Source organism: Calonectris borealis, chromosome 2, assembly GCF_964195595.1.
Source record: "Calonectris borealis chromosome 2, bCalBor7.hap1.2, whole genome shotgun sequence".
NCBI classification, from domain to species: Eukaryota; Metazoa; Chordata; class Aves; order Procellariiformes; family Procellariidae; genus Calonectris; species Calonectris borealis.
In genome coordinates this window covers 105,115,687-105,140,338 of record NC_134313.1, presented here as the reverse complement: position 1 = coordinate 105,140,338, position 24,652 = coordinate 105,115,687, and the positions used below count along the sequence as shown (strand labels likewise).

At 35.5% G+C, this 24,652-nt stretch overlaps 1 protein-coding gene across 8 annotated transcripts in view; it reads right to left on the bottom strand.

The window, feature by feature from the left end:
* The window catches only part of ATP9B (ATPase phospholipid transporting 9B (putative)), a 173,382-nt gene that overhangs the window by 115,263 nt on the left and 33,467 nt on the right, over positions 1 to 24,652 (bottom strand). For all 8 annotated transcript variants that reach the window (XM_075142839.1, XM_075142840.1, XM_075142844.1 and 5 more), the window contains 3 exons: positions 22,629 to 22,737; positions 13,099 to 13,157; positions 6,163 to 6,214 (listed from right to left, as the gene is read on the bottom strand). In XM_075142839.1, coding sequence (XP_074998940.1) covers positions 6,163 to 6,214; positions 13,099 to 13,157; positions 22,629 to 22,737 — 220 coding nt within the window. The remainder of the gene's footprint in view (positions 1 to 6,162; positions 6,215 to 13,098; positions 13,158 to 22,628; positions 22,738 to 24,652) is intronic.

The window sequence follows — 24,652 nt, the reverse complement described above, 5'->3', positions numbered from 1 at the left end:
TGAAGACAAGGCTCAGGGAGCATCCTATTAATGTCTATAAATACCTGGAGGAAGGGTGCAAAGACCGAGCCAGGCTCTTTTCAGTGTTGCCCAGTGAGACAGGACAAGAGGCAATGGGCACAAACTGAAACACAGGAGATTCCCTCTGAACATCAAGAAACAAGAATTACTACTTTTTAACTGTGAGGATAACCGAGCACTGGCACAGCTTGCCCAGAGAAGCTGGGGAATTTCCCTCCTTGGAGATATTCAAAAGCTGTCTGGACATGGTCCTGGGCAACCAGCTCTAGGTGGCCCTGAGCAGGGGTGTTGGACCAGATGATATCTGGAGATTCCTTCCAACCTCAACCATTCTGTGATTCTGAGATACCATCTAAAGTACTCACATAGGTAAGACCAAAACAATGTAATGCAGGCCTGAAAAATACCAGATGTAACAATTGTGCAACCAGCATTACCTTGCAAGGAATTAAAGGTTCCTCACAATCAAAGGATTGAGAGAATTTGTAAATGATTTCCCATGTCCCTATTGCTTCCATTGCACAGCTGTAGTGGTAGACATACAGTATTTCGGAATGTCCACACCAGTAAATTACCACATACTGGATTTAAAACAATTTTGTTATTGTATGTCTTTATGATGATTTGTGCATGACAGCATGCTTGACAGCAGTGGAACTGATCAGCCAGTGGGAGTTGCTCTCTCTAAAGTATCACCTCTAACAATAAAAAAAAAAAATATCTTTTGCCAATTTGGTAGCTGCTGAGAAGTCTACAGCAGCTGATGTATTAAAATGCATTTGTGGACCTTATTTTACTAGACTTCTACCTTTACAGTTTTTACACACTTTTACAAGTTTGTTAGAAGAGGAATATCTTAATGCAGTACTCTGTCTCTTGGGAAAACTACTTTTTTCCAGAAGCAGTGGCCGTTACTCTACATAGAATCAAGTATCTGCCAAAAATTCTAACTCTGTGCAAGAGACAGATGTACAAGGTTCAAATACCATGGTCAGGAAAGTTGAAGTAGACCAGTAAAAGCACTTCCACTTTACCCTTTGGAAGTTCAGTTTCTACCAGAAAAGGCTGAAGAGAAAACCCAGCTCTACTTTTCATACCATCAACAAAGCATTATCTGTGACAAGGGGAACCTCAGGAACAAAAAGAAGTGTTTAACTAAGATTAATCAATTCTTATCCTCCTAAAAAGCCACTAACAAAAAACAGTATAACAGTGTTGTGATTAGTCTGTCATAGGCCTAAATAATTAGCAGTAGTACAGAATACAAACAATTCTTCGTAGTCCTAGCATCTATGGAGCATGTCACAAGCCCAAAAAGTAGTTATCCTTTGGCTCTTTCAGCTGCAGAAGCTTTAGCAAATAGCCCATTTAGCCCTATTTCCATTCTGCCATGCCATTTTTCTCCCAACTTGTAGCCAATTTCAACCAAGTATGGCAGACCAAAGATCTCAAGGATATGAAGTTCATTGCATTTCTGTGAAAAATGAGAGGATGAAAGAGCCACATGAACAAGAGAAAAGCCAGGCTGTTAGCTCAGCACTCATCTGTTCTAGGACCTAGCAAAAATTGATAGCAAAAATCAACATGTGCTTAGCTCAGAACCAGCCACTCATATGCCAGCTTTTGCCCCATGAATAATAAGAATCTGAGGTTACTGGAGGTGGGTAAATGAAAAGTTTGAAGGAAAAAAAAATTAAGCTTCATTCATTCTTTTCTGACACTGTAATCACCCTATCAAATTTGTGTTGCTCTCAAAATTTCACATTTGAAAGTTAACAGAGCACAAATATTCCAGAGATACCAAGTCTTATAAAGACATGCACCAGATTTTTCATGAAGGACCAGTTCCAGTTCATGTCAGAACAGTGTGTTAGCACAGGAATACCTGACCTAGATCAGAAGCCAGTCACTGAACCGAGGCACAACCACAGTGGAGGACAAGAATTTTAGCTTAGAGAAAGAAAGAGTTTATCTTTGAAATTTTTCTTCTGTCTTTTACAAACAGTATCTTTGATAATACTCCTCCCATAATGCTGAAGTCATTTACACCCACTTCAGTTGGCAGTTCCTGTGGACAATTATAAAGTTATACGATGATGTCTGGAATGCCCTGTCTGGCTTTTGAACATAGAGAGCATGCCAAGCAATTTAAAAAAGAACCTGAAAACTATGTTAAGGGCCACTAAGAGTCTAGCCTAATTTCAGTAAGGGAGCTTTGCATTGGTGTAACACAGATCTTGCCTACATTTGCTTAACAGCTTTCCACGAAGGTAAGTCAGCTGTTTTTGGCATGATGCCTGCTTATACACCAAATGAAATAACCTTTAAACCATCTTTTGCAGCCGGCTCAGCATGAACATTTCCTTTAATCTGGTGGAAGGCTGATAAATGGGACAAATCTTCCAAATTGCCTGTCATCTCTGCCATATGTAATGAGCAAAACCAAGATTCAGCCTTAATCTTCCCCCCCCCCCCTTTTTAAATATATATAAACCCAAAATATTATTCCAGAGTTTTTTGCTCTTAATTTTTTTCTTTCTTTTTTTTTTTTTTATTTATTTTGGAAGCCAATTAAGATCTTGTGGAAACCTCTGTTACATGAGGAGTGTGACAGTAGCAAAGAATTCACATCTGAGGAGTGATTTCCACCTGCTCCATCCACCCAGGAAGTAATCCCAACTCTAAACTCAGCCATCTAGCTGCCTCCATTCATGAAAGAGAGGAATACCAATGTTACGGACTGTCAAACATGAATACAAAACAAAGACCCAACTACATTAGTCTTTAGACTAACTTTTAGAAAAGTCTGATTAAAAAACATAGGAATCTTAGAAATTAGATACATGTACACAATTAGCATCAAGACATTATATCAGATTATATGAAGCTATCATTCTATCTAAAAGACAACGTATCTGACAAAGTAAAGAGAAAAAAAAAAAGACATCTAATAAGAATTCAGTTTTATCAAAATAATCTTGATTCCCTGAAATTCAGCTTTTGTATGTAGAGTTAGAAGTATCCTAAAAACCTCAACATTCCTAAAAGTGCATTTGGGGGATGGGTGGGAAGTGGAATGGAAGGAAAACAAGCACACACCACTGTCTCATTTCTTCCATGGTACTACAATTGTGTGAAAAGAAGCCTATTACATTAGGTTGAACTTTGTAAACTACCCATTTATAACTCAAACCGCTTCTTTTTTGACTGAAAGGATATTGCAGTGCTGCAGACTACATTAATATGTAGTGTAAATATTGAAGTTGGAAAATAGTACTTTGCCCCAAGAAGCAGCTTACAGGGTGGGTTGGATTTTAAGATTAGTTCAAACTCTTCACTTTACTCTATAGATTTATAGAAACAAGTTAAACTGTTTTATTACACAGAAGAAAAAATAAAATTACATATAGAACATAACAACATGCAAAAACTAATGTGTTTTACAAAGTAAAGTGTCAACTATAAATTAAACCATAAATCAGTCAACATCCAGGAAAAAACAATTACAGATATAATTTTTCACTCTTTAGTCAAAAAACAATTACTGCCATATGCTTGAAGTTCAGGGGATTATTTTTTTGGTGAGTTTTTTTGTTTTTGAAGAAGTGCAACACCAATATAACTAGGTAACCCGTTGCATGCTTATAGAGAGTGCATTTTCAATGTTACAAATCACATTCCATGTGTAGCAGAAGTGTACATAAAATAATTTATATCAGAATTCTGGGAAGATTTCACTCAATTTGTTCTTTACTCACTTTACATTATAATGAAGGTATAGTACGTAGTAGGTACACAACGCTTTCAAAGTGCTCACAAGCATTTTTTAAATATCAATTATGGAAAGTCTATTGTTACAACATGACAAACTTAAAATAAGTAGCTTTATTTTCTAGATAGCAAATTAATGGAGCTTCTTGCAGGAAAATTTTAACTATGACATTCTAAGAAAGCTGACTGAAGTAGACTGAAACACTGAACACTGAAGTAGACTTGATGAATTCTACTTTCAAAAATGTTTTTCTTCACACATTTCTGACATAGGGATTCACTCTGCTCCCCTCCCCCCATATATATCTTGACAAAGAGGTAGTTTAACTTATATTAACTGTGGTCCTTCAAGATTTACTATTCATATATATTCCAATCAAGACACAGAAGTATCCTGTGCAGATGCATTTCTGGCCTGTATTGTTCATTGACAACCATACCTGTGCCCCATCCTTCAACTAATAGTACTACAAGGGAAGGGAGACTACACAGTGTCTTATAACCTCACAAACAGAATCCAGGAATTTAAGAATTAACAGGGAGGGAAACATGCTATTCTGCAGATATGCAAAATATATAATTTAAGAACTTGTTTTGTTGCAAGCCAGGCAACTGGCTCATCTTGTTCTTGTTCATTTATTCCAACAGTGACAATGCATCTGATGTGAACTACTGCGAGGATCCTAATTAAGGACAGCAAGCTAACTCTCACCAGACAAACAGTTCTTGGTGCTCCTACAACAGCAAACACTGCACAATGCTACATATTGAGTTCCCTACACATTTCTACTGTGCGCACAACACAAAGAAATTACAACTGATACATACCCCTGCTGGAGTGGATGATGATTGCTTCCAAATGCCTTAGATATATAACACCTAATCCAACACAGCTAGTAAAGGCTAGGAAAATTTTGGATCAACACACATTGACCTTCTACCACTTACACATTGCATGCAAGTGGCCTAGTTTAAAGTACTACTTCTACAGGTGCAGAAATCCTCCAACTTTCTACTTTTCCAGGAGCTGTGATTTCAGCTGAAACAGTTTTTGGGTCAGTAGGAAAAGACGACATTGCGAGTAGCCCAAAAAGAAACATTATCAATCCTTTTATAATCATGCTGGATCCAAGAGATTTGAGTTGTCAGAAGCATTATGCATTTTAATAAAATTTGGTACTGTGGGAGGGAATAAAAAGAAAAGCCCATGTATCCTGAACCAGAGGGTGGTTAACCAAGATAGAGATTATGTACAGACTACTAAGAAACTTTGTCAGCCCAGACCAGTTATAGATGATCCAGTGCATCTAATCAGCATTTGAAAGTCATTAGCAAGAACAGTAACTATACGGTAATTTCTTCTTCTTTTAGCAAATATATAGCTCTAGTAGTGTTCTGTAGGCTATCAGAAATATTTTTGTTTTCTCTTGCAAATGATCTCTGCAAATTTAGCCTTTTATGTGAAATATATGATAGAACTCCGGTGCCACAGTGAATTACCAAGTGCCACTAATACAGGGTTTACCAATATCACAGCTATTAGCTTTGTGAAATTTAGTGCTGTCTGACAAATATCAGACAGTTCTTCAGGATCTGAAGAGAAATGGTAATATAAAGAAGGAAAACTCATTTGAGTTATATGAGGGGCATCCAGTAGTAATTTCTAAACTTTAATCAAAACAGCTATAATTTATAGGGTTCCTATAAAGGAGATATTTGTTTCTCAAAGATTAAGAGTACTTCTCTATCACCATGTGAAGAGAAATAGAGCTAACAAGAAGTCATTTTCTTTCTCTCGCTCAAGAAAATTATTGGGTTTTTCTTTTTGACTGACCAAAAAGGCAGTATTATTTTTAAGTAAAAAAATTCACTTATTTTAGATTTTTAGATCATTGTAATAGGTTTTCTTTAAAAATTATTTTAATCCCATATTAGTAGGTTCAGATTTCAGTTCTTTTCACTTTAATAACTGAAATATAATCAGATGACATTTAAATGTGTGTTGCAAGATAATGATTAGTCGTAAATCATTTAAAATACTGTCAAGTCATATTAAACAAGTACAGTCTTTTAAATATAAAGTAGTCTTAATATTTGCTTCACCTAAACATTTTGTTATAACAATTCATAAGAGTCATCTATTTAGAGGAACATATCTATAAAGGTCTCACTTTCACACTAAGATTTCTCCTGTTTTACAGTCCACGCATACAGTATTTCTCACATATGGACCCCCTCCCATTAATCTGATGAAGATAGATCTCCTACCATCAATCTATTCGACCACTTCAAATTGGCCACAATGCACAATCTAAAATTTTACCAAACCACAAACTTATCACATAACCAATCTGAGTTATCAAAACATACCAGTTTTTTCCGATGTTCTGAGAAACACCATGTCAGATGGGATTCGTTGATTCTGAAGAGAGGGGAAAAAAGGTATATTTTTTGTAAGTAGGAAAAAAAAGTGAATTCCAATCAAATGTCCAGTAAGATCTATCACCAAAAGGTCACACTTGGATTGAAACTCAATTAAAATAGGATTTCTCACAGTACTTTACATTCAGCATTTGCAATTCAGAAATCAATATTTTCAAAAAATTATACAATAAGCAAACAACTGCTAATCCTTTCAGATGCTCTTTATAAGTGAATCATAAATACCTGAGGAACTACAACAGATTTGCATTTTCTTGACTGAAAACAGTAGTTCGAGAATATAAATGTCTAATTGAAATACTTTAAAAAATAATTTCACTGAGCAAAACTCTGACACTCCGTTAGCATATATAATAGAAAAAACAGTGAAATTTAAAACATCTGTCTTGGCATCCAAGTTGCAAACATTATGTATACCAAATATTCTCCTCTCTCCCAACACACACAAACATACACAGAGGAAACAGCAAGTCAGAGAACAGCATTTTCCTATTTCACATACCTATAAACCTCTCCTTTACAAAGACAAAAATGAATAGAATTTCTTTCTCATGATCTAAGGCATAGAGCCGTATGCACAGCCAGATGCATCTGCACATCTGTTCTGCCATTTCTCTTCCAAGCACAGAACTATCTGTTTCAAATCACATTTTCAATTTTTGGTTGACCACAGAAAGGCCAATCTAAGCTTTCACAGATTAAACAAAATCAACAATATCACCCTCCCTCACATACGCTATCTGCTACGTGACTACCCAAATCCTTAACTCTCCCATCACTTGTTCACAAGGCATCTGCCAGCACCAGTTACACATTGCCAACAGAGGGTTTAAGAATGAAAAACTGGGGGAAGTAAAAATTACCAACATATCAAAACCTGAAAGAGATACAGGACTGGAAAAGAAAAAAGCGACAGACTAAGCTGACAAGTACCAGAGTGAACAGTGGACAGAGCAATGAGAAAAGACACCATACTGAATTGCAGTTTCTTCCATCACAACTTATGTCCAGTATGCCACATGCTGTACTGTTTGATACTGAAGCTAAATACAAAGATTCATTTGCGTTTCATTTACAGACTACCTGTAATTAGAATTAAGAAATCTCAGTGGATTATTAGCAATGGCTTTACTAGTTTCATGCTAAAAAATATTTCTTAATATTCATTTCAGATTACTTGTTAAGAGGATATAACGCACAAATATTTTGCACATAAAAAGCACCTCCATTTGAGAATAAATTTCAGGTTTTCCAGTTATACTTGGTTGATATTGCCTTGAAAGCCACTGAATACCTAAGGCTCATCTTTTATTTTTTAAGGGCTCAAGTCTGTGAGTGGAAAAGAAAATAAATATAGCTGACATGGCATACATGAACCTCAGATTTCAGCCTTAAAAAAACTGACTGAATTTACTCAACATAAGAAGTTAAGAAGCATGTTCAGTATATAAGCGTTTCAAAACTACACAATTATTCCCTATTTCACACTTCAATTATAATCAATCTGCAAAATTAATACAGCAATAATAATTCAATTGTGGCTCTATTTTGTGCATAAACTACCAGCTACAGAAAACTATTAGTTATTTCATACAGAAGAAACAGCAATGAAGATGAGGTCAAGCTAACCTGAAAACTTCAAGACATTAAGCAATGTCTTGCTTAAGACATTCTCATGTACTGAACACAGCATACAGAATCCCACCTGTAAATTTTATAAGGATAATTCTAGTCACAATACTTTGATTCACTGTATCAAAGTGGAAGATACAAATTCTATAGGTTATTACAAAGATGTAACTATCAAAGAAAAACCTAATGGGTTCAAAATTATCTTTACATGAAATTCAAGTCCATTCAACATATAGCAGCTCTGAACATACTCATCCCAACAGGAATCTAGGCAATAGCCCAGACCACAGCACCAGCAAACACATTAAAAAAACTCCTAGAAGAATCAACACAAACACAGAGGGGTATTTTTGTTCATTTGAGTCAAGCCAGTCCTCCATCTCAACATTTAAGGACACAACACTGTCATGAACAGAAAGAAACACAGCATTCTTAAACTGGTTTGATTTGAAACCAGGCATGTAGTTTCTCATTTTTAACCCTCCACCTTTTACTTTTTTGAAGGCAGCACTTCCCCTTCATCACTGCATGTCAAAAGAAAAATCTTAGAAGTATGTACACTCATAGTCCCCTCCAATGAAAAAGCTCAAAATACATCCGTCAAGATAATTAAATGCTGCTTTGTATGACAATTAGTGTGGGGGACCTTCAAAATACGATGCCTGACTATCCATAAAAATCAGTTCAGAGAGCGAAAAAATTCACGTTGTCTCACTCATAACAGAGAATAAATGTATTTACACCAGACAACACCACTGAAGATGCTGGTGCTTCTTCCCCATATATAATGCTGTACTCTAACATTTGCCTTAGTTCTCGAGAAGCCACACTCATATAGCAGTATTATTTCTGACCACAAAAGATCCTGGATACTGTAGGCAAAGTTTTCCATTACTCCAAAGAAACCTTCCCGAGATCAGCATGCAGCCACAACAGTGCCATTTGGAATAGTGTGATCTGAATAGATCTGTCAGAGTCAACTGCCAGATTTTGTACTATATGGGCTCAGCTTTCAAAATAAGATGATCTAAACTCTCTAAATCTCTGGGAGGCAGGTACCTCTTGCCACTCCCTGTAACATACTCTCAAGGACACTGATTCAGAAGTGGAACTGGAAGCAACAGCAACTATTCTCTATTGATGGGAAGTTCAGTATAGAGGGGCCATGCAGGGCTACAGAGATGGTACTATCTCAAGCAAATAAGATACTTGGAAAACAAGCAGATTTGGAAACACTAGAAAATAGACACATGTTCTGGTTTACCTAAAAATCCTATGCAGTTAGCAAAAAACCCTCCTCATACCTTAAAATCATGCATTTGCATGCATGGATACTTCCTGATTTGCAGCAAAGCACAAAGAGTTAAAAATTCATGTGCTTGTCTATATGTCAACAGTATTCACCTTGAAGAGGCTGCTCAGCTGCAACTGCAGCTAGTGCAGCATTTTTTGGAATCTTGCCTTAACAGAAAATAATTAAACATGTAGTGAAATTTATTATCCATTGTGAGGCCAGATTCAACCGGGAATATCTCATATTCAGATTTGGAAAAAATTGCAGTAAAAACATCAACCTTAATGTATATTATTATGCACCTATTAGAGGAAAGAAAAAAAAGAGGAAAGGGAAAATGCAACTTCAAAGTTAAATAAATCGTTCCTTAAATGACAATAACAATTAAACAGATATCCAGTCTTCACATAGATTAGCTATAAATTTTTGCAGCTTCCCTGCCAGCTCTGACATAAATCCATTACACAAGTTTCAAGTTACTGGCTTCATGCCTACAAACTTCCAGTTACTTGTAAACAAGCTAAAAGACTTGACCAACACCCCAAAATTTTGCAAAAATAACAGTCTAATGCTGAATTAAATATAAGTTTTAATAATCCAAATGAGGTATCAGGTTTTTACAAATCATTACTGACTTCCACAGAGAACATGTTTCAGATTCAGTAAATGAAACATTCACTTGGTACTTGCTATCCAAGATTCAAGTCTTTATGCCTGACAAAATTGGGAAGAATCATAGAATATCTCAAGTTGGAAGAGACCCATAAGGATCATTGAGTCCAACTCCCTGCTCCTTGCAGGACTACCTAAAACAAAACCATTTGATTAAGAGGATTGGCCAGACACTTCTTGAACCCTGACAGGCTTGGTGCCGTGACCACTTCCCTGGGGAGCCTGTTCCAGTGAGCGACCACCCTCTCAGTGAAGAACCTCTTCCTAATGTCCAAACTGAACCTCCCCTGATGCAGCTTCATTCCTTTTCCTCACGTCCTATCACCGGTCACCAGAGAGGAGATTGGTGCCTCCCCCCCTGCTACCCCCCTTGAGGAAGTTGTAGACTGCGATCAAATTAGTCATGTACTCATTTTCACGTTTTAATACCAAAAAAATGCATCCAAAACCACAACAGTATTTAAGATTGACATCCTGTTTTTCATCAGGTTTTTCATATTTTGGAAGTGGGCAGAAAGGTACTGCAGGAGTACTAGATACCAAAAACCACTGTCACTATTACTGCTGACAATGATCCCCCCTGCAAAGATGCACCTAGTCACTGTAAAAGAGTGACTACACAGAAACAGATGGCAAGTATGCTACAAAAATCTTTAATACCTCATTATGGAGAAAATTAAGTTCTGTTGTACATTGTCACAGACAAACAGCAGCAATATGTCAATCATGTTAGCCCTCTCATGTCATATTTATCAAAGTGGAACAAGTTAAAATGACAACACATACAACTGCAAGCATTCAGAAACCCATGAGGAAACTATGTAATCTCAATTACCATGGAGATGGAGTTAGAAATGTTTATGGATATACATGAAATTTGAATAAGTCATGAAAATGATTTGAATACATTCTTTTGTTTAAGTCTGGGCAGAATTAGAGCTCCAGGAAAGGAGGGCTTCCACTTCTCTCAGTGTTTGTCTATGCTGCAGACTTACAGATTCATTCCTAGAGATCTAACTATGGCAAGACAATGGTCAACACAAGGTAAGTACTTCCCCAGCTTCTGGGTTCCCATGGCTAACTCCATGCCATCCAGAAATACTAGCCAGGTTGGAAAACAAAACCCACACACACATCTGTACTTCTCTGCAACACAGGCTACAATATTCACTTGAAAAATACCATTTCTAATAGCTTTCAAATTACTTTTTCATTTTTTCTCATGTTGTTCTCATGAAATTTTTATTTACATAAGCTTCGCCAGCTCCCTAGTCAGTCTTCCAATTCCCCTACAACTGCCCATAGCTACAGACCCTCAGAATTTTGCATTTATTGTCCTCTCTTCTCCATTCATGTAATGAACCATGTACTTTTCTCATTGACTAAAATATTCCTGCTTGCTTCTGAGTTATAAATGGAAGAGACACTTCCCAGTTGTCTTCTTGCATCTGCATGCTGTGCAATATTGCATGCTAGCATTAACTCCAATCCTTACAAATATTGGATTAATTTCACTTTACACCTGAGATTAAGAAAAAACAGTTGTGTCCCTTTACAGCTCCAAGAAAAGCTCTCGAAGTTTTAAGCTAAAGCATTACTGTTCCACATGTTTTAAAACACTATTATGTGTTATTATTAAATGTTATTAAGTAAATGTGTTATTATTAATTAACTAAATGTGTTATTAAGTTTCATGCCCTCTTCACATCTCCAAAATTCCAAACTGTCAATAAGCTACAGTGTCTAAATAAAAATATCTGAACTCATCAACTCATCCCTTCAGTTGTCTTATTTAGGAACACTACGCACACCTGTGCTTTGGAAACTAAAAATGTATCTTAACACAAGCCAAAGATAACATCTAGGAAGCAGCGTGTCTGTTCAAGGCAGGGGACCGTTTTTCAGCTAACGTATACAAATCTTTTTTAGCTTTTAAAAGCAGGCAGTATTTTCTTCCTGCCCTGGCATTAGTGCATTACAAAATTTTCGGTTGAAACAATAGACATATTACTTGGAACTAAACGGTTTTAAGCACATTGCAGTCACTTAGAGCTGCTCTGAAATTAGTCAGGCCTTTTTAAAAAAAAAAAAAAAAGACAATAATCGGAGGATATTCAAGGTTTAAATATAGAAAAGCCTTTCACTTAAGTTGTTAGTATTTGTGATGCAGTCACTAGTTAACATATGGATCTTCAGCTCAAATGAGTCATTAATTTCACTGCAGAAACGCTGTTGATGCATCTTCCAGTCAAATACAATGTTAACTTGTTCCTTTGCCATTAGAGTGAGCAATTGAACATTTCACTCCTGACCGGTTCTTTGGCTGAAGAGTCATACTCTGAAATTGAAAACTGCTTGCTCCAACAAAATACACTTCTCAATAGAACCAGAAAACACTTAATTTCATTAGTCTGCAGGTACCCCCAGCTAGGCCAAAAGGAAAAAAAACGCTCCTGGTGCAGGAGGAAGCTTGAAGCTGACATACAACATTCAAACAATTATATGCATCTTACTGAGATACCTGAGTAAAATCTTCATCAAAAAGAACTCTATTCATTATTTCCCTAAATCCTTAAACATTACTTTTTTTCATTAGAAACTTCAGGTAGTCACAACATATGATCTGTAAGCTGCTGCAAACAATGCTGAAATAGATGCTAATGACATACCTCATACAAGACAGATTGATCCCCAAAGTAATTCCAGTTTTCCAAATGTTAGGATTATTTCCAAATAATACTAACATAGAGGGGGAAAAAAGTCACAGCTCTCACTCACCATTTGCAATCAAACTGGAAAGCTTTTCTCCTTTTTAAAAATATATAAACTTTTATATTATTTAATTATATATATTATATAGTATTATATACATATTATAATTACATAATGTAAATATATTTTTATATATAAATAAAACCTATTCTTGAAGGCTTCAGACATAGAAAAACACTGATTTGAGCATCAGAAGAAAGGTATCAGTAATCAGACAGCTTAGAACATTCACCACAGCACAAGCCAGAGAATTTAATTCAGTAAGTGTACTCCCTTCACTTGATAAATTTAAGCATGAAATATAAATGCTTACATTCAATTAAGCTTATAATTAATCCAAAAATAGACTTCCTTGAAGATGCTCAAATAAGACTTGAACTAATATACTAGCTAGTTAGTAGTTCATAGATAAGTACCTCAATATACTTTTCTTCAGAAGATAATTAGCATGTTAATAATCTTTAGTCTCTAAAATATATTTAAAAAGTATCAACCTTTTCCACTATGATGAGGTCTCCAACTTGTATGTCTGAACTCTTAACTTGCACTTTACCTTAAAAAAAAAGAAGAAATGTAATCAACTTAGGCAGACATTAATATAGAGTCACAAGAATATAAATCCCAGAATGCAAGTTATACTCTAAGACGTTATTGTTTGGGGAAAATGTCACAATTTATACAAAATGGATCTCTGATGAACACATTAATAAATAGATTTTATCTGTTTGAATAAATAATTCACTGGTTTAAAAAGTCTAGTTTTATAACCAGTTAGCTATTGTAGAAGTATTAGAGGAAAAAAATATGCATGGAAGACGCTCACGTCTCATCTGTAGTATCAATAACAGAGTTGTAAAATTGGAAAAAGGAGTCTTTCATATCTACTAGACAGCACTTCTATTTCTGACATGTCAAGAGTTGTAAAATTGGAAAAAGGAGTCTTTCATATCTACTAGACAGCACTTCTATTTCTGACATGTCAGGAGTTGTTAGGCTTACAGTCATGGAGCATTCTCACACACATGAGTTGTAAGTCACAGCCCAGTTACCAACAGGTAGCTTTGCGTGGCCAGTAAAGTTGCTGATGTAATTGGCACTGTCTGACACTTGTTGGCAATTACAGTGGAAAAGAGATAAGTCTTTCTAAAGTCAGAAGAAATGCCTGAAGATTTCATTTTAGAAAAGTAAAATATCAAAAGCTGAAATAGAGGTTTTTCATTCTCTAGAGCTGCCCATTCAGTAACTGCTGTGAACAACTCATTCAAAAATATACACAGCACACGTACTAATTTAATTTCTGTATGTTCTGTAGGGTATTAATATTTGTAAGACTCTTAAGTTTTAAGATTCTTATTTGATGGACTGAAAAACTGAGACAGAGAGGTTAAGCTACTGCCCAAAATGAGTTATTGTTGATTTCATTAGAATTCAGGAGTTCCAGTCCCAGGTCCTTGCTAGAATTCTAGAAAAAGTTGCTTCACTGAGTTAAAAACAACTAAAAAACCAAAAAAACTTTGTAGACAAACAAGTCATGACGTATGGATATCCTCTTCCAAGATATAACAGGTGATAAATTCAGAACCTGTTAAGTCAAGCTATAAACAAATACATATTTACACAGCCTGACGAGCATTAACACACACCCACACGAAGTATCTTTTCCCATCAGAAACACTATCTTGATTCCACGCAGCAGGTATCTGATCAGATGACAACTGTGTCAAAACATGGTAAGGTGCTACGGTTCTAAATAAAAATCAGACTGAACAAATTAGAACAGAAGACACAGAAAAGCACAGGATAAGCAGCAATCAGTTTGCAATTTAATCAAAAGCATTATGAATAGTAGATTTGTCAATGCGCATTCTATCATCTCAAAGTTATGCTAAGTATAAAACAAAAACAGCTAGGTTCCAAATCCATGAGACCACCTCATCATAACTCTCTATGAAGAGAGATCAGGTAGTCAACCTCAAAAAATTCCTTATACTTACATGCTTTTAGTCAAAGGTAGTAAGATTCATGTTATGAGTAATTATTTTCAGTACTTGCTCTTTAAAATTGCATTTCATGCAAAAGTAACAGTTGTTTTATGTTTAATTCAATCAATAATAAATGTATTCATATAGCTAATTTTTAATACATTTTCCATGACATTAGCACTTCTAAAATGTGCAATGGCAGAGGAAAATCAGAACTTGTTTGGCCTGTCCGCAAAGTTATTTCTGAAAGCCAGTCTTTGTTATTGATAATGATCTTTTACACCAGTTCAATTTTCAGTTGCCAAAAACACCTTCCCCTCTGCACCCCCCCAAATATAAAACAAATCATATCTTCAATCTAACTCCTAACTCTGCCATAACACATTTGTGAGGGTGAAAGGAGCAGCAGAAGACCAAGGTATAAAACACTCTAGCAAGAAACATTAGCAGCTCTCTACATGAGTTTCAAGATACCTGTGGAAAGTGTTAGTTAGTGTCAATCTCAATGTTTTTTTTTTTAATCTAAAGTAACTAATACTAAAGCTCAACAACTAAAAGAACAGTCTCATACCAAATCAACATATTTAGTCTGCTTAACTGCACAAGCCTGTGAATTCTCTTTATAAATTCTCAGGTTTTCACTAGAAGTGAATAGTATATACCGGAAAAACATCCTAATGTTTACTTTGCTTTCTAAGTCTGTTAGCTTTACCAAAAGGATAGCATTTCCTATTTTATTTTCAATTCCTCCACTAACAATTTTCATCAGTTTATCAGTGTGATAACCAAGTCAATCAACTGATTATAGTAATAACAGCTACAAAAATCCGAGTACCAGCTGCGTGAAGTCTCAGATCTATGCCACCTACGCAGTCGTGTACGACCAACACCACTCAGAGATACTAGTCAAATGCAACTACTAGCAATTTTATCAACTTAAACAATTGAATTTTCCACAGTCATGTTCTAACAGCATCTACAGTAAAGATCAAAAGACACTAAGCCTCAGAGGACAAGAGAAGGTAGAACATTCATTTGCCACATGATGTAGGGCAGACAAAAAGCAAAGACTCCTGGTGCCAAGTGTACCAACAGGAACTCACATTGCACCTTTGCTTGTAGTCAGTCTAGCAATCCTGGCAATTTCACATTATGAATTGAAAAATTTCCTTATCAGACTGTTTTCTAAGTGGCTTAGTATAACACTACAGAATACTGTCTTTACTACACACTAACATGTCTTGTTAGAGCATCCTGTATAACCCCACATGTAAGGAAGTGGCCTGTGACATACAAGACAATTAATTCTACAATGAATCTGAATGGCAGGACATATTCCATTAAAAACTAAATGGTAAAACGTGGCAGTAATTCAAAAAGTGGCTTAAAATTTTGAACCATCAACAAATAACACTTCCCTTTAGACTAACAAAAATGAGAATCGTTAGATACCATTTCAGAGAACATTAAAATAATGCAATACTACTCTCAGTGAAGATACATTTAGAGAAAAAAAAAAGACACTGAATGTTATTCACTGCATAAATTATTTTTGCAAACTACTTTTTCTCTAAAAACATCTCCATAGCAAAACACACTTCACCATCTGTGTAATTACCAATAAAAAGTCCAAAGCTGTCAGAAGTGGCTGCGCATCCAGACTTTATAGTCCACCAAGGCACAAGGCTTTTGCCTCAAGCAACATATAGAATTATGCAGAACTGGAACATTGAAACGTGTCTATACTAATTCATTATACTCCCAAGATAAAGCCTTTTGAAATGAACTGCAATGATTTGAAAAACTAATAAATATCTCATACGTGCTAACAAGTATTTCACATCAAAATTTAAGAAATGAAGTAAACAGAATGGGGGTGCATACTATATCAGAAACAACGTTGTTTCTTTTTAATAAAAAGTGTCTCTACTACCTGAGTGCAAGCCACTCCTGAAAGAACAGTAACTTCTGAGAGTAGCATTTTCAAATTCTTTTTAATTTGCTATTTCATCTTACCCGTGGTACCTTGAGTACTGTCTGAAGTACTGCTTCTGGAGTTGGTAACAGATCTTGTCTCTAACCCATAAATATAAAACTCTTGAGTGAAAGGAGTCAAGTAGAGACCATATGAAAGTCTTACCTGGCATCTATTAGCCTGAGTTGTCAGCATAATTAGAGTATACATAATATAATGGGGAGCAGGGGGGGCAGGTAGTGGGGGAAAGCTTAAAGCTACAGTGAGTCCAAGGTGAGGATGCTGATCTTTCAGTGCAAGTGCTGGCCTTAGGTCCTTCTTTCAAACTCCATCTTACATAGTGAACTGAGGTTAGTCTTTAATCACTAATATAAAACTCCAGAGAGATGCTTCCCAGCTCCTCTCCTTTGTGTACTATCTCCTCTTGGGTGAAATGGAAAGCCTTCATTCTTTCTTATCCAATCTCGTGGATGCTGCAAAAATGTGGAAGAAAACAGTTCCCTTGACATTTCCTCTCTTCCGGCCTCTTTTTTGAATTCTTTCTTACATTAAAATTTCAAGTTCTGTTTTTGCTGTTGCTTACTGCTTCCCTAATCAGCTAGATTAAATTGATACGATTCTTTAAAACTTATCTGTTCCAAATGGTCTAAATACCAGGAATGAAGTCCTCGGTAGGTTTGAAATATTGCAAGCAATAAAGACCTAATGTTGTACTTCTAGATTCAGAAATAATATTGGGTTTTTTTAATGAAGTGGCTTTTTGAAAAGCAGAAGGATAACCTGTTCTTGAAGAGCTGAAATTCTAATGTTATAAAGAGGTTTCAATACAGATTTCAAATAACTGCAAAAGAATAATATTACAATAATCAAGACATTCTGACAAACATCTTATTTTAAAGTTGTAGATAATACATAGCACGTATAAATGATTGAAAACTGACTGCCTCTTGACAGAGACCATTTTGCACTTTGAAAAAAGGTCAATTGAGATACAAACTCAGTAAGGTGGCATTTTAGGAACAGAGCAGCTCCCACTGCATAAACAGAAGTTCAAAAGTAAAAAAAAAAAAATTTCAAATCACTGTAGCTCTCAAAGAGACTTCTCAATTCTCCGATTTTAAAGGAAACTAGCTTTCACGCTTTGTTCCTTCTTATGTATAGCAGTTTTTGATATTTTCTCAATTTCACACAGTTTTGGCATATATTTTCAACTTCACTACCTTCTTAAACACCCTTTAAGGATACAGCAGAGACGTAAGTCTTTCACATTTGAAGCCTGCATGGAATTATTTCATTAATCTCATCTCTCCTGACATTCATTTTTTCTTTTGCTTTGCAGGTTGCAAAGTGAGAGAGAGTTCTGCAACACTTCCAAAAGTCATATTAAACATCCTGAGATGAAGCGACAGATGCATGCCTCTTCTGCAATTCTCGCAATTGTGACTATTATAGTTAGTTATTTTCTTCTTGATCTTTTTTCTTCAGAACTTCAGTAACACTGCATGGGCAAACCTAACTAGGAAAGGTTCAGGCCAGGACTGCCAACTTCAAGAACGGGAAGGGGAAGAGAGTTAGGTGTTTTATAATTTTATTATCCAATTGGCTTTGGCAGCTTAATGAAAGAGATAATAGCCTGTTGATGAACTTGAGGCGATTCTTCTGCAGAATAGCAGCATTTTTTCATAGGCACTTAACCAGTCATACCTAAAGACACAAGCCAAGAAGCTGCGCCAAAAGTATAATGGTCCCTTAGGAAAGAAAAACAGAAGTCCTCCCAAACCTGCATGCACAGGTCTAAAATTTTTTCCATTACAGTTTCTGCTCTACAAAAGGATTTGCAGGTGAGCTGCTCTGAAGCAGAAAAAAGGCAATTAAATTGACAGGATCTTCAATAGCAAGATAATTTCCATTCTACAGGCAGATACTCTTCCTCCCTCCAACTTTAACTTGCATACTGACTGAAAACTGTCTATTAAGGATTTGCAGACTTTGATATGCAAAAAGGAAAGTAGATTTTGCAACAAACATCTCAATAAAAAGATTAAGACAGCAGAATGCATCACACACTGAACAACTTAAGAGATTCAATACCATAATCTAGGAAAACATACAAAGCAAAAGATTCACATGAAAGACATGGAGATGGGTACACTTAATTGACTTGCTCACAAAAAAATTCAATATATTTACTGATTTTCATGTTTCATCACTTGCCACAAAGGGCTGAAAAAGTAGAAACCATTCAAACTTCACGTGTAGAGGTTCACCTTCTTGACAAGTGCAAAGTTACACATAGCAAATTCACCAAGGGATGACTGAAGACTGAGCTTTGCCATGTTACATGACAAATAGAAAACTGCGTAACACTAGATATCTCAGATCAGAATCAGTCTATGGACGTTAAGCTGGCCATTGCTGCCTAAGTACAATTAAGTAACACTTAAAACAGATGTCCCCGTCTCCCTTCATTTCCTGCTTGGAACAGCTCGATATTATAAAAAAAGACTTACTGATTAGAACAAATACTTATTCAAGGTCTTGAATTACTAAAAACAAAATTCTAAGTCTTCAAGAGTCACTAATGTGAATCCATCATCTTCAAAAAGCTGGTACTTCTTAAACTAGCAACAAGGAGCTGATAAGACAACATTCACATGTTTTACCTGTTTAGGGGTTCCTGAGGCACAGAAAGTCAACACTGCTAGGTAGTCAAAGACTTCCTGATTTTAATCTATTGCAATGCTGTACAAAAAGATTTTAATTTACAAAACAGCCTACCAACACTATCTTTATACAAGTAATTAATCACAATTCAAAACCCAGTAGCTTCTCTTGCTAGAAATACAATTGTTTCCCTATAGTAAACAAAACAATTTTGCAAAACAATTAACTAGAAGTGATTAATTTATCATTTTTATCTTCCATAAATGGTACAATTAAACGAAGGGTAACGCTGAACCTTGCTAACTTTAGGTTTTCCTACTGTCCAATCTGAGCAAAGGTGACCTGCTTAACCTCTCTGTCAGTTTCTCCATCTTTGAGATGGAAAAAATACCTATTTCAAAGAAAAGACTGTAAAACCTACACAAGTCATAAAATCACTAGGAAAAAAAAAACGCTAGAGCAGTATAAAGTGCAGTTCCATTTTGAAAAGTGACTCTTAAGAGTGGCATAGATTTTCAGGCTTTTAATTAAATCAGTATCAAGTTTGTTCATTTACAAGTAACAAAGCCTTCTTTCTCCAAACTGTTAGCCTGTAGGTTAGCATAGTAAGCCTAACTGAATTTTTCCACTCGAAGAGTACTGCCAATATTAAAAATTAGTTTGTTTATATTGCAAGTTATTTATAAAAAGTTTGCAGAAGTGTAGTACTTCACTTTATTAATTTGCACAGATAAACACCTAAATCCTTCTCAAAATCTGTAAAAATCTTAAGTCTAATTTTATCATAGCAGGAATTCCCATTTTTTGCCTCAAAATGATATCTTTCAGCTTCACAATGCCTTATTATGAAAGAAACCTGTATTATGAAAAAGGTGCAATTTATCATCTATTCATTATTTTATAAATGTGTTTGTGGCAATTTTTCGTACAGCTTAATTTTGAGTAGGGACTGCAAAAATGTTTTCATTCTTAAAATTTGCCACAACTCAAAACATTGTTAGCTCATCGATCACACCATTCTCAACATGGGATTCAGAGTCCATTGTAAGCAGAGATCTTGAATCTTTACTTCTGTAGAATATCATGGTCTTCAAAAAAAACACAAAACAGAACAAAACCCAAGTATGAATTCACGATGGCACTGACATCAAAACCTGAAAGTTGTAATAGACATACACATTTGTGGGTAAAAGATTATATCCTTTTTTAAAAAAGGGCATTTTTAAAACTGCTTTTGAACAAGTCACTGCTCTCTACGTGTCAGTTCCTGATATAATTACAGGGCTTTACCTATATACTATTGTATCCTATTTTTAAACCTCTATTCCATATCTAGAAAACAGCTGTGTCAAGGTGATCAAATCTGATTTTAATTTGACAACTTCCTTATTTCTAGGAGAAGCTACAAAATGAAAAGTTTCTCAAATACACATAACCTCACGAAATATTTCATGAAATATGGGAAAAAGGAAATCAGGATTCCAAAACTCCTACTTAAATGCTGCTTAAATGCCTAGCAATTTACCAATATTAACTCCAATATTAACTCTAAACAAGTTAAGTGAAAAAAGAAGCACAAGAGGCACAAACTTAGCTCTTAAAACACCAAATGTCAGTCTTGACATTTATGTCACACTGGTAACTATAAACTATACATATGCTTCCAGAACTAAGAATTTCAGATTACTAACACTATTGCTGAATAAGGTAGGATTGTACTATCTATTTCAAAGGTAAGTGTTCAGTGGCCTACCATAACAGATCTAAAAAATTAATAAAACAGCTAGCAGGTTAAATTACAACTTTGAAAGAAATGCCATTAAGAGTCCACTTCTTTACAGATTGTATTAAAGACTGTAAAGATGTGGAGGCCAGCAGTGCAACCACTTGTGTTAAACAAATAATAGCTGTCCCATTGGCAAATTTCCACAGCAGTATGTCTAAATGTTGATAAAGCTATTTCAGGCTGACAAGGAAGGGAAGAACGATAGGCAAATATTCCCTACAGTTGCTCCCTTCTGTATGCAAACTCCAGAAAACAATGCAAGTCTCCGTACTGCAAGGAAGCAGTATAAATTCCTCTCAGCTGCTAGGTTATGTCAGCATTAATGAGACTGTTGCCTGTTTACTTACCTTCCAATTACTTTAAAAAATGGGTAAGATTTCAGACAGAACATACTTGTGTTACATTACAAGCTTTTCATCCATTTTTTCTGGGAGAGCATATTATCCAGACCTACTCCAAGAGCTTAGTTTGTAATCAAGACTCCCAGATCTGATGAGGCTACTCTTCCCACTGACTCTCAGAAGATATTCACCAAGATATACTGAAAAGTGCAGTGAAATGTAGGTTGGGAATTGGTAAACAGAATGTACGCTTGGCACAATGTATGCCATATACTCTAACTGCTTGAGACACAATCTCACTTTCCTTAACAACTTCCCACTTTCTAGAACTTTTATGCCAAGGAAAATCCTTAACAGAAACTTCCCAGGATATTGTAGCAAAATAACTTTCAAGGGCAATGGCAGGGTCATGTTGTTTTGTAAGGTTATTCATTACAGTTCAACTTGATAATAGGTTATTCATTATTTTTTGGCACCTTTTTATGAGGCACTCTGTTCTGAATCTAAACAGTAAAATGTGTTAAGCAACATAAAAGTGGAGAGGAGTGCATAGTTTTTTCTCTTATGCCCATGTTCAAAATTTACAATATCCTACCAAATTTAATTGTCACTTCACAGCTGAAGTGCTTCATTTCCTTAAAAGTCTTTGTGAAAAACTGTCAAAGGTTTTGAGTCCAAAAAAAGTCATAACTCTGATTTCTCCTTTTATTAATTTCTGGAAAGAAAACTGGCTGTTCCTAGTGCATGATCATATAGATTTCAAATTATATACAAAAATTGAAATAAATATTTTTGATACTGAAACTGACTCACAATACATCTTCCTTTTCTTAAGCACAAATATATCCACCAAGTTTGAAAGGCTCTAGTGAATTTTAATTAGATTGTATTTCTTAGTTACTGATCCCTTATTTCCTATATACACTTGATACATAGCTGACAGTGTGGCTGAGTTACTGTTTGGTATCAATTTCGGAGAACTGCACTTCGAAGTAATAGTACTAAACAGCAGAATGCTTCAAAAATATATACGATTATATACATACACCTTTCCTTTACAAACCACAAAAGATTAACAACACTTCTTAAACAGATCAAGTGTAACAGTCGTATTTATCTGAAGGAAATCAAGCACTTCAGTTAGTTCAGTATCAGTTTAATTCTGAATAGTGAAGCTTGAGACTATTAGTTATTTCTTCAAACTGGAAGTCTGTAAATTGTATATATAAGAAAAAGATTAAATATTTTAAGGATTTATACAAATGGTTTTGCTAACCTCGTACTGTCAGCTTGCTATATAACTGTGAGTTCATTTCCTTGTCTCTCTTGTAACGTCGAAATTCATCAACGGCTTCCCGTACCACCGTGACCGTCAAAACAAATCCCTGTTAAAGATATAATTATGTAATTCAGAATTCTCCAAGTTCTAGAATAGAAAATACAAGTAGGAACACTATACAGAGTAAGAACATGTGCTTAGAATATTTACTTTTTTCCTCATTTGGATTTTAGTGTTTTCTTCAATCTGCTAAAATAGTATCTATGTTCAGTCCAAAAAAAAGGAAAACCATACTTGTACATTGTACAAATATAATCACAATAACTATATCTCCAAATACCTGTAATTTAGATATAATTTGAAACTTAAAAAATTAAAATGCTTTGGATGAGCTAAAGACAGCCTTTATAGTACAGTAAGCATATTTCCCTATCTTCCACAAACTTTTGGGTTTTACCAAAAACATTCAAGTCTCCAATTCTAAGTTTGAGTTCACTACCTTTTTCCTAACAGGCAGAAATGAAAAGGTAAACGGATGGCTAGTTTAATTAATTTTGCCATCTTAAATGTAGTTATTTACCAATACATCACAAATATTGACAAAGAAAAAGGGCGTTTGTCCCGAAAAACTAAATATCTAAATGCTTTGGCTACTACTTTCACAGGATAGTGCCACTGCAGCTTCTGCTGGAAGCGCTACATAGGAATAAGATGGTCTCTGGCCCAAAAGAAGGTAAGCTAAAAAGAATACAGGACAGGGATAAGCATGTAAGAGTTTCCTCTTTCCCTTTCTAAACCTCCTCAGATATGGTCTTCTGGCTTCTTTAACTCAAGCGCTCAGTCTTTCTCCATCAGTGAAAGGGAAATACAATTTTCAATAGTAAAGGGATCTTATCATTACTATAAGTAAGATGGCTAAAAATTTCAAATATTCACAAATCCTCCAACAGATAAGGTTCCAGATTATCTATCCAGCTTCAGACACCCACCAATACTTTCCTTCTATAGAAGAAAATTTATACCATTAGACTTCTTTTCCTGCAGAAGTCCAACAGTTTGCCAACCTTCCCCTAACCTCCCAGCAATAAGAAAGGAGTGAAGGTGTAAAGTTTTCCTAAAGGAGTCTTGACTAAAATTCTCATTTTCAATAGCAAGGGTTGTTTTGCAGTTCCAGCCCAAAATTCCAAGGCTTACTCTGTTGTCACCTTATAGTTAAACACTTCTTGTTTGTTCAGGTTTACATTAGCTACAACAATTATATTAGAACTATGCAGAACAAAAAAGTGCCTTTGCAAAATGCATTCTTTTTCTCTCCTAGGGCATAACTGAAGGAGCAGTAGAGTTTTCCCCTTTTCTGGCAGCAGCATTTTCATGAGCTTTGGCAGTATAGGTATTTTAGCAGCATAAAAAAGGCACTCCTGAAGCACCTTCAAATATATTTGCCATTTGCACATATCTCATTAACTAGAGAGTAATCAAAGCACAGAATGCAAGAATACTTTCAAGAATTTCCCCTAGTGGTCACCATACCCTGCTAGGCAGCTCAGTACAGCTGACCCTGACTGTGAGGAACAATTTAAGAAAGATATTTCCCTTTTTCCTCATTTGCTTAAAGGAACTTGATACTCTTCCAAAGGGGAGCTGAAATTGTGAAGCCAATCTTACAAAAAAACCTGTCATCTTTCTTTAACTGTAAGCAGTTAAGTATCTTTAGCATACTGCTTACAATCAAACTTGTATGCTTACATCCTTTGTATGTTGGACTCGAAATGAGAAGTCCATTCCCTACTGTGCGAATGACCGCAAACCAGTAAAATACAGTCTTGTTTGAAGAACTCCAGTGTACACTTGATCTAAGTGTATTATGTCTGTTCGTTGTAAAAACCGCTGAAGTAAAAAACAAAACAAAACAAAAAACCAAACACAAACCCAAAAAACGCCCCACACTGCCAACAAAAAAAAAAACCAAACCCAAAATCTTTTAGCACAACTTCTATTCAGTTGGTTTTAAGTATCAGGCA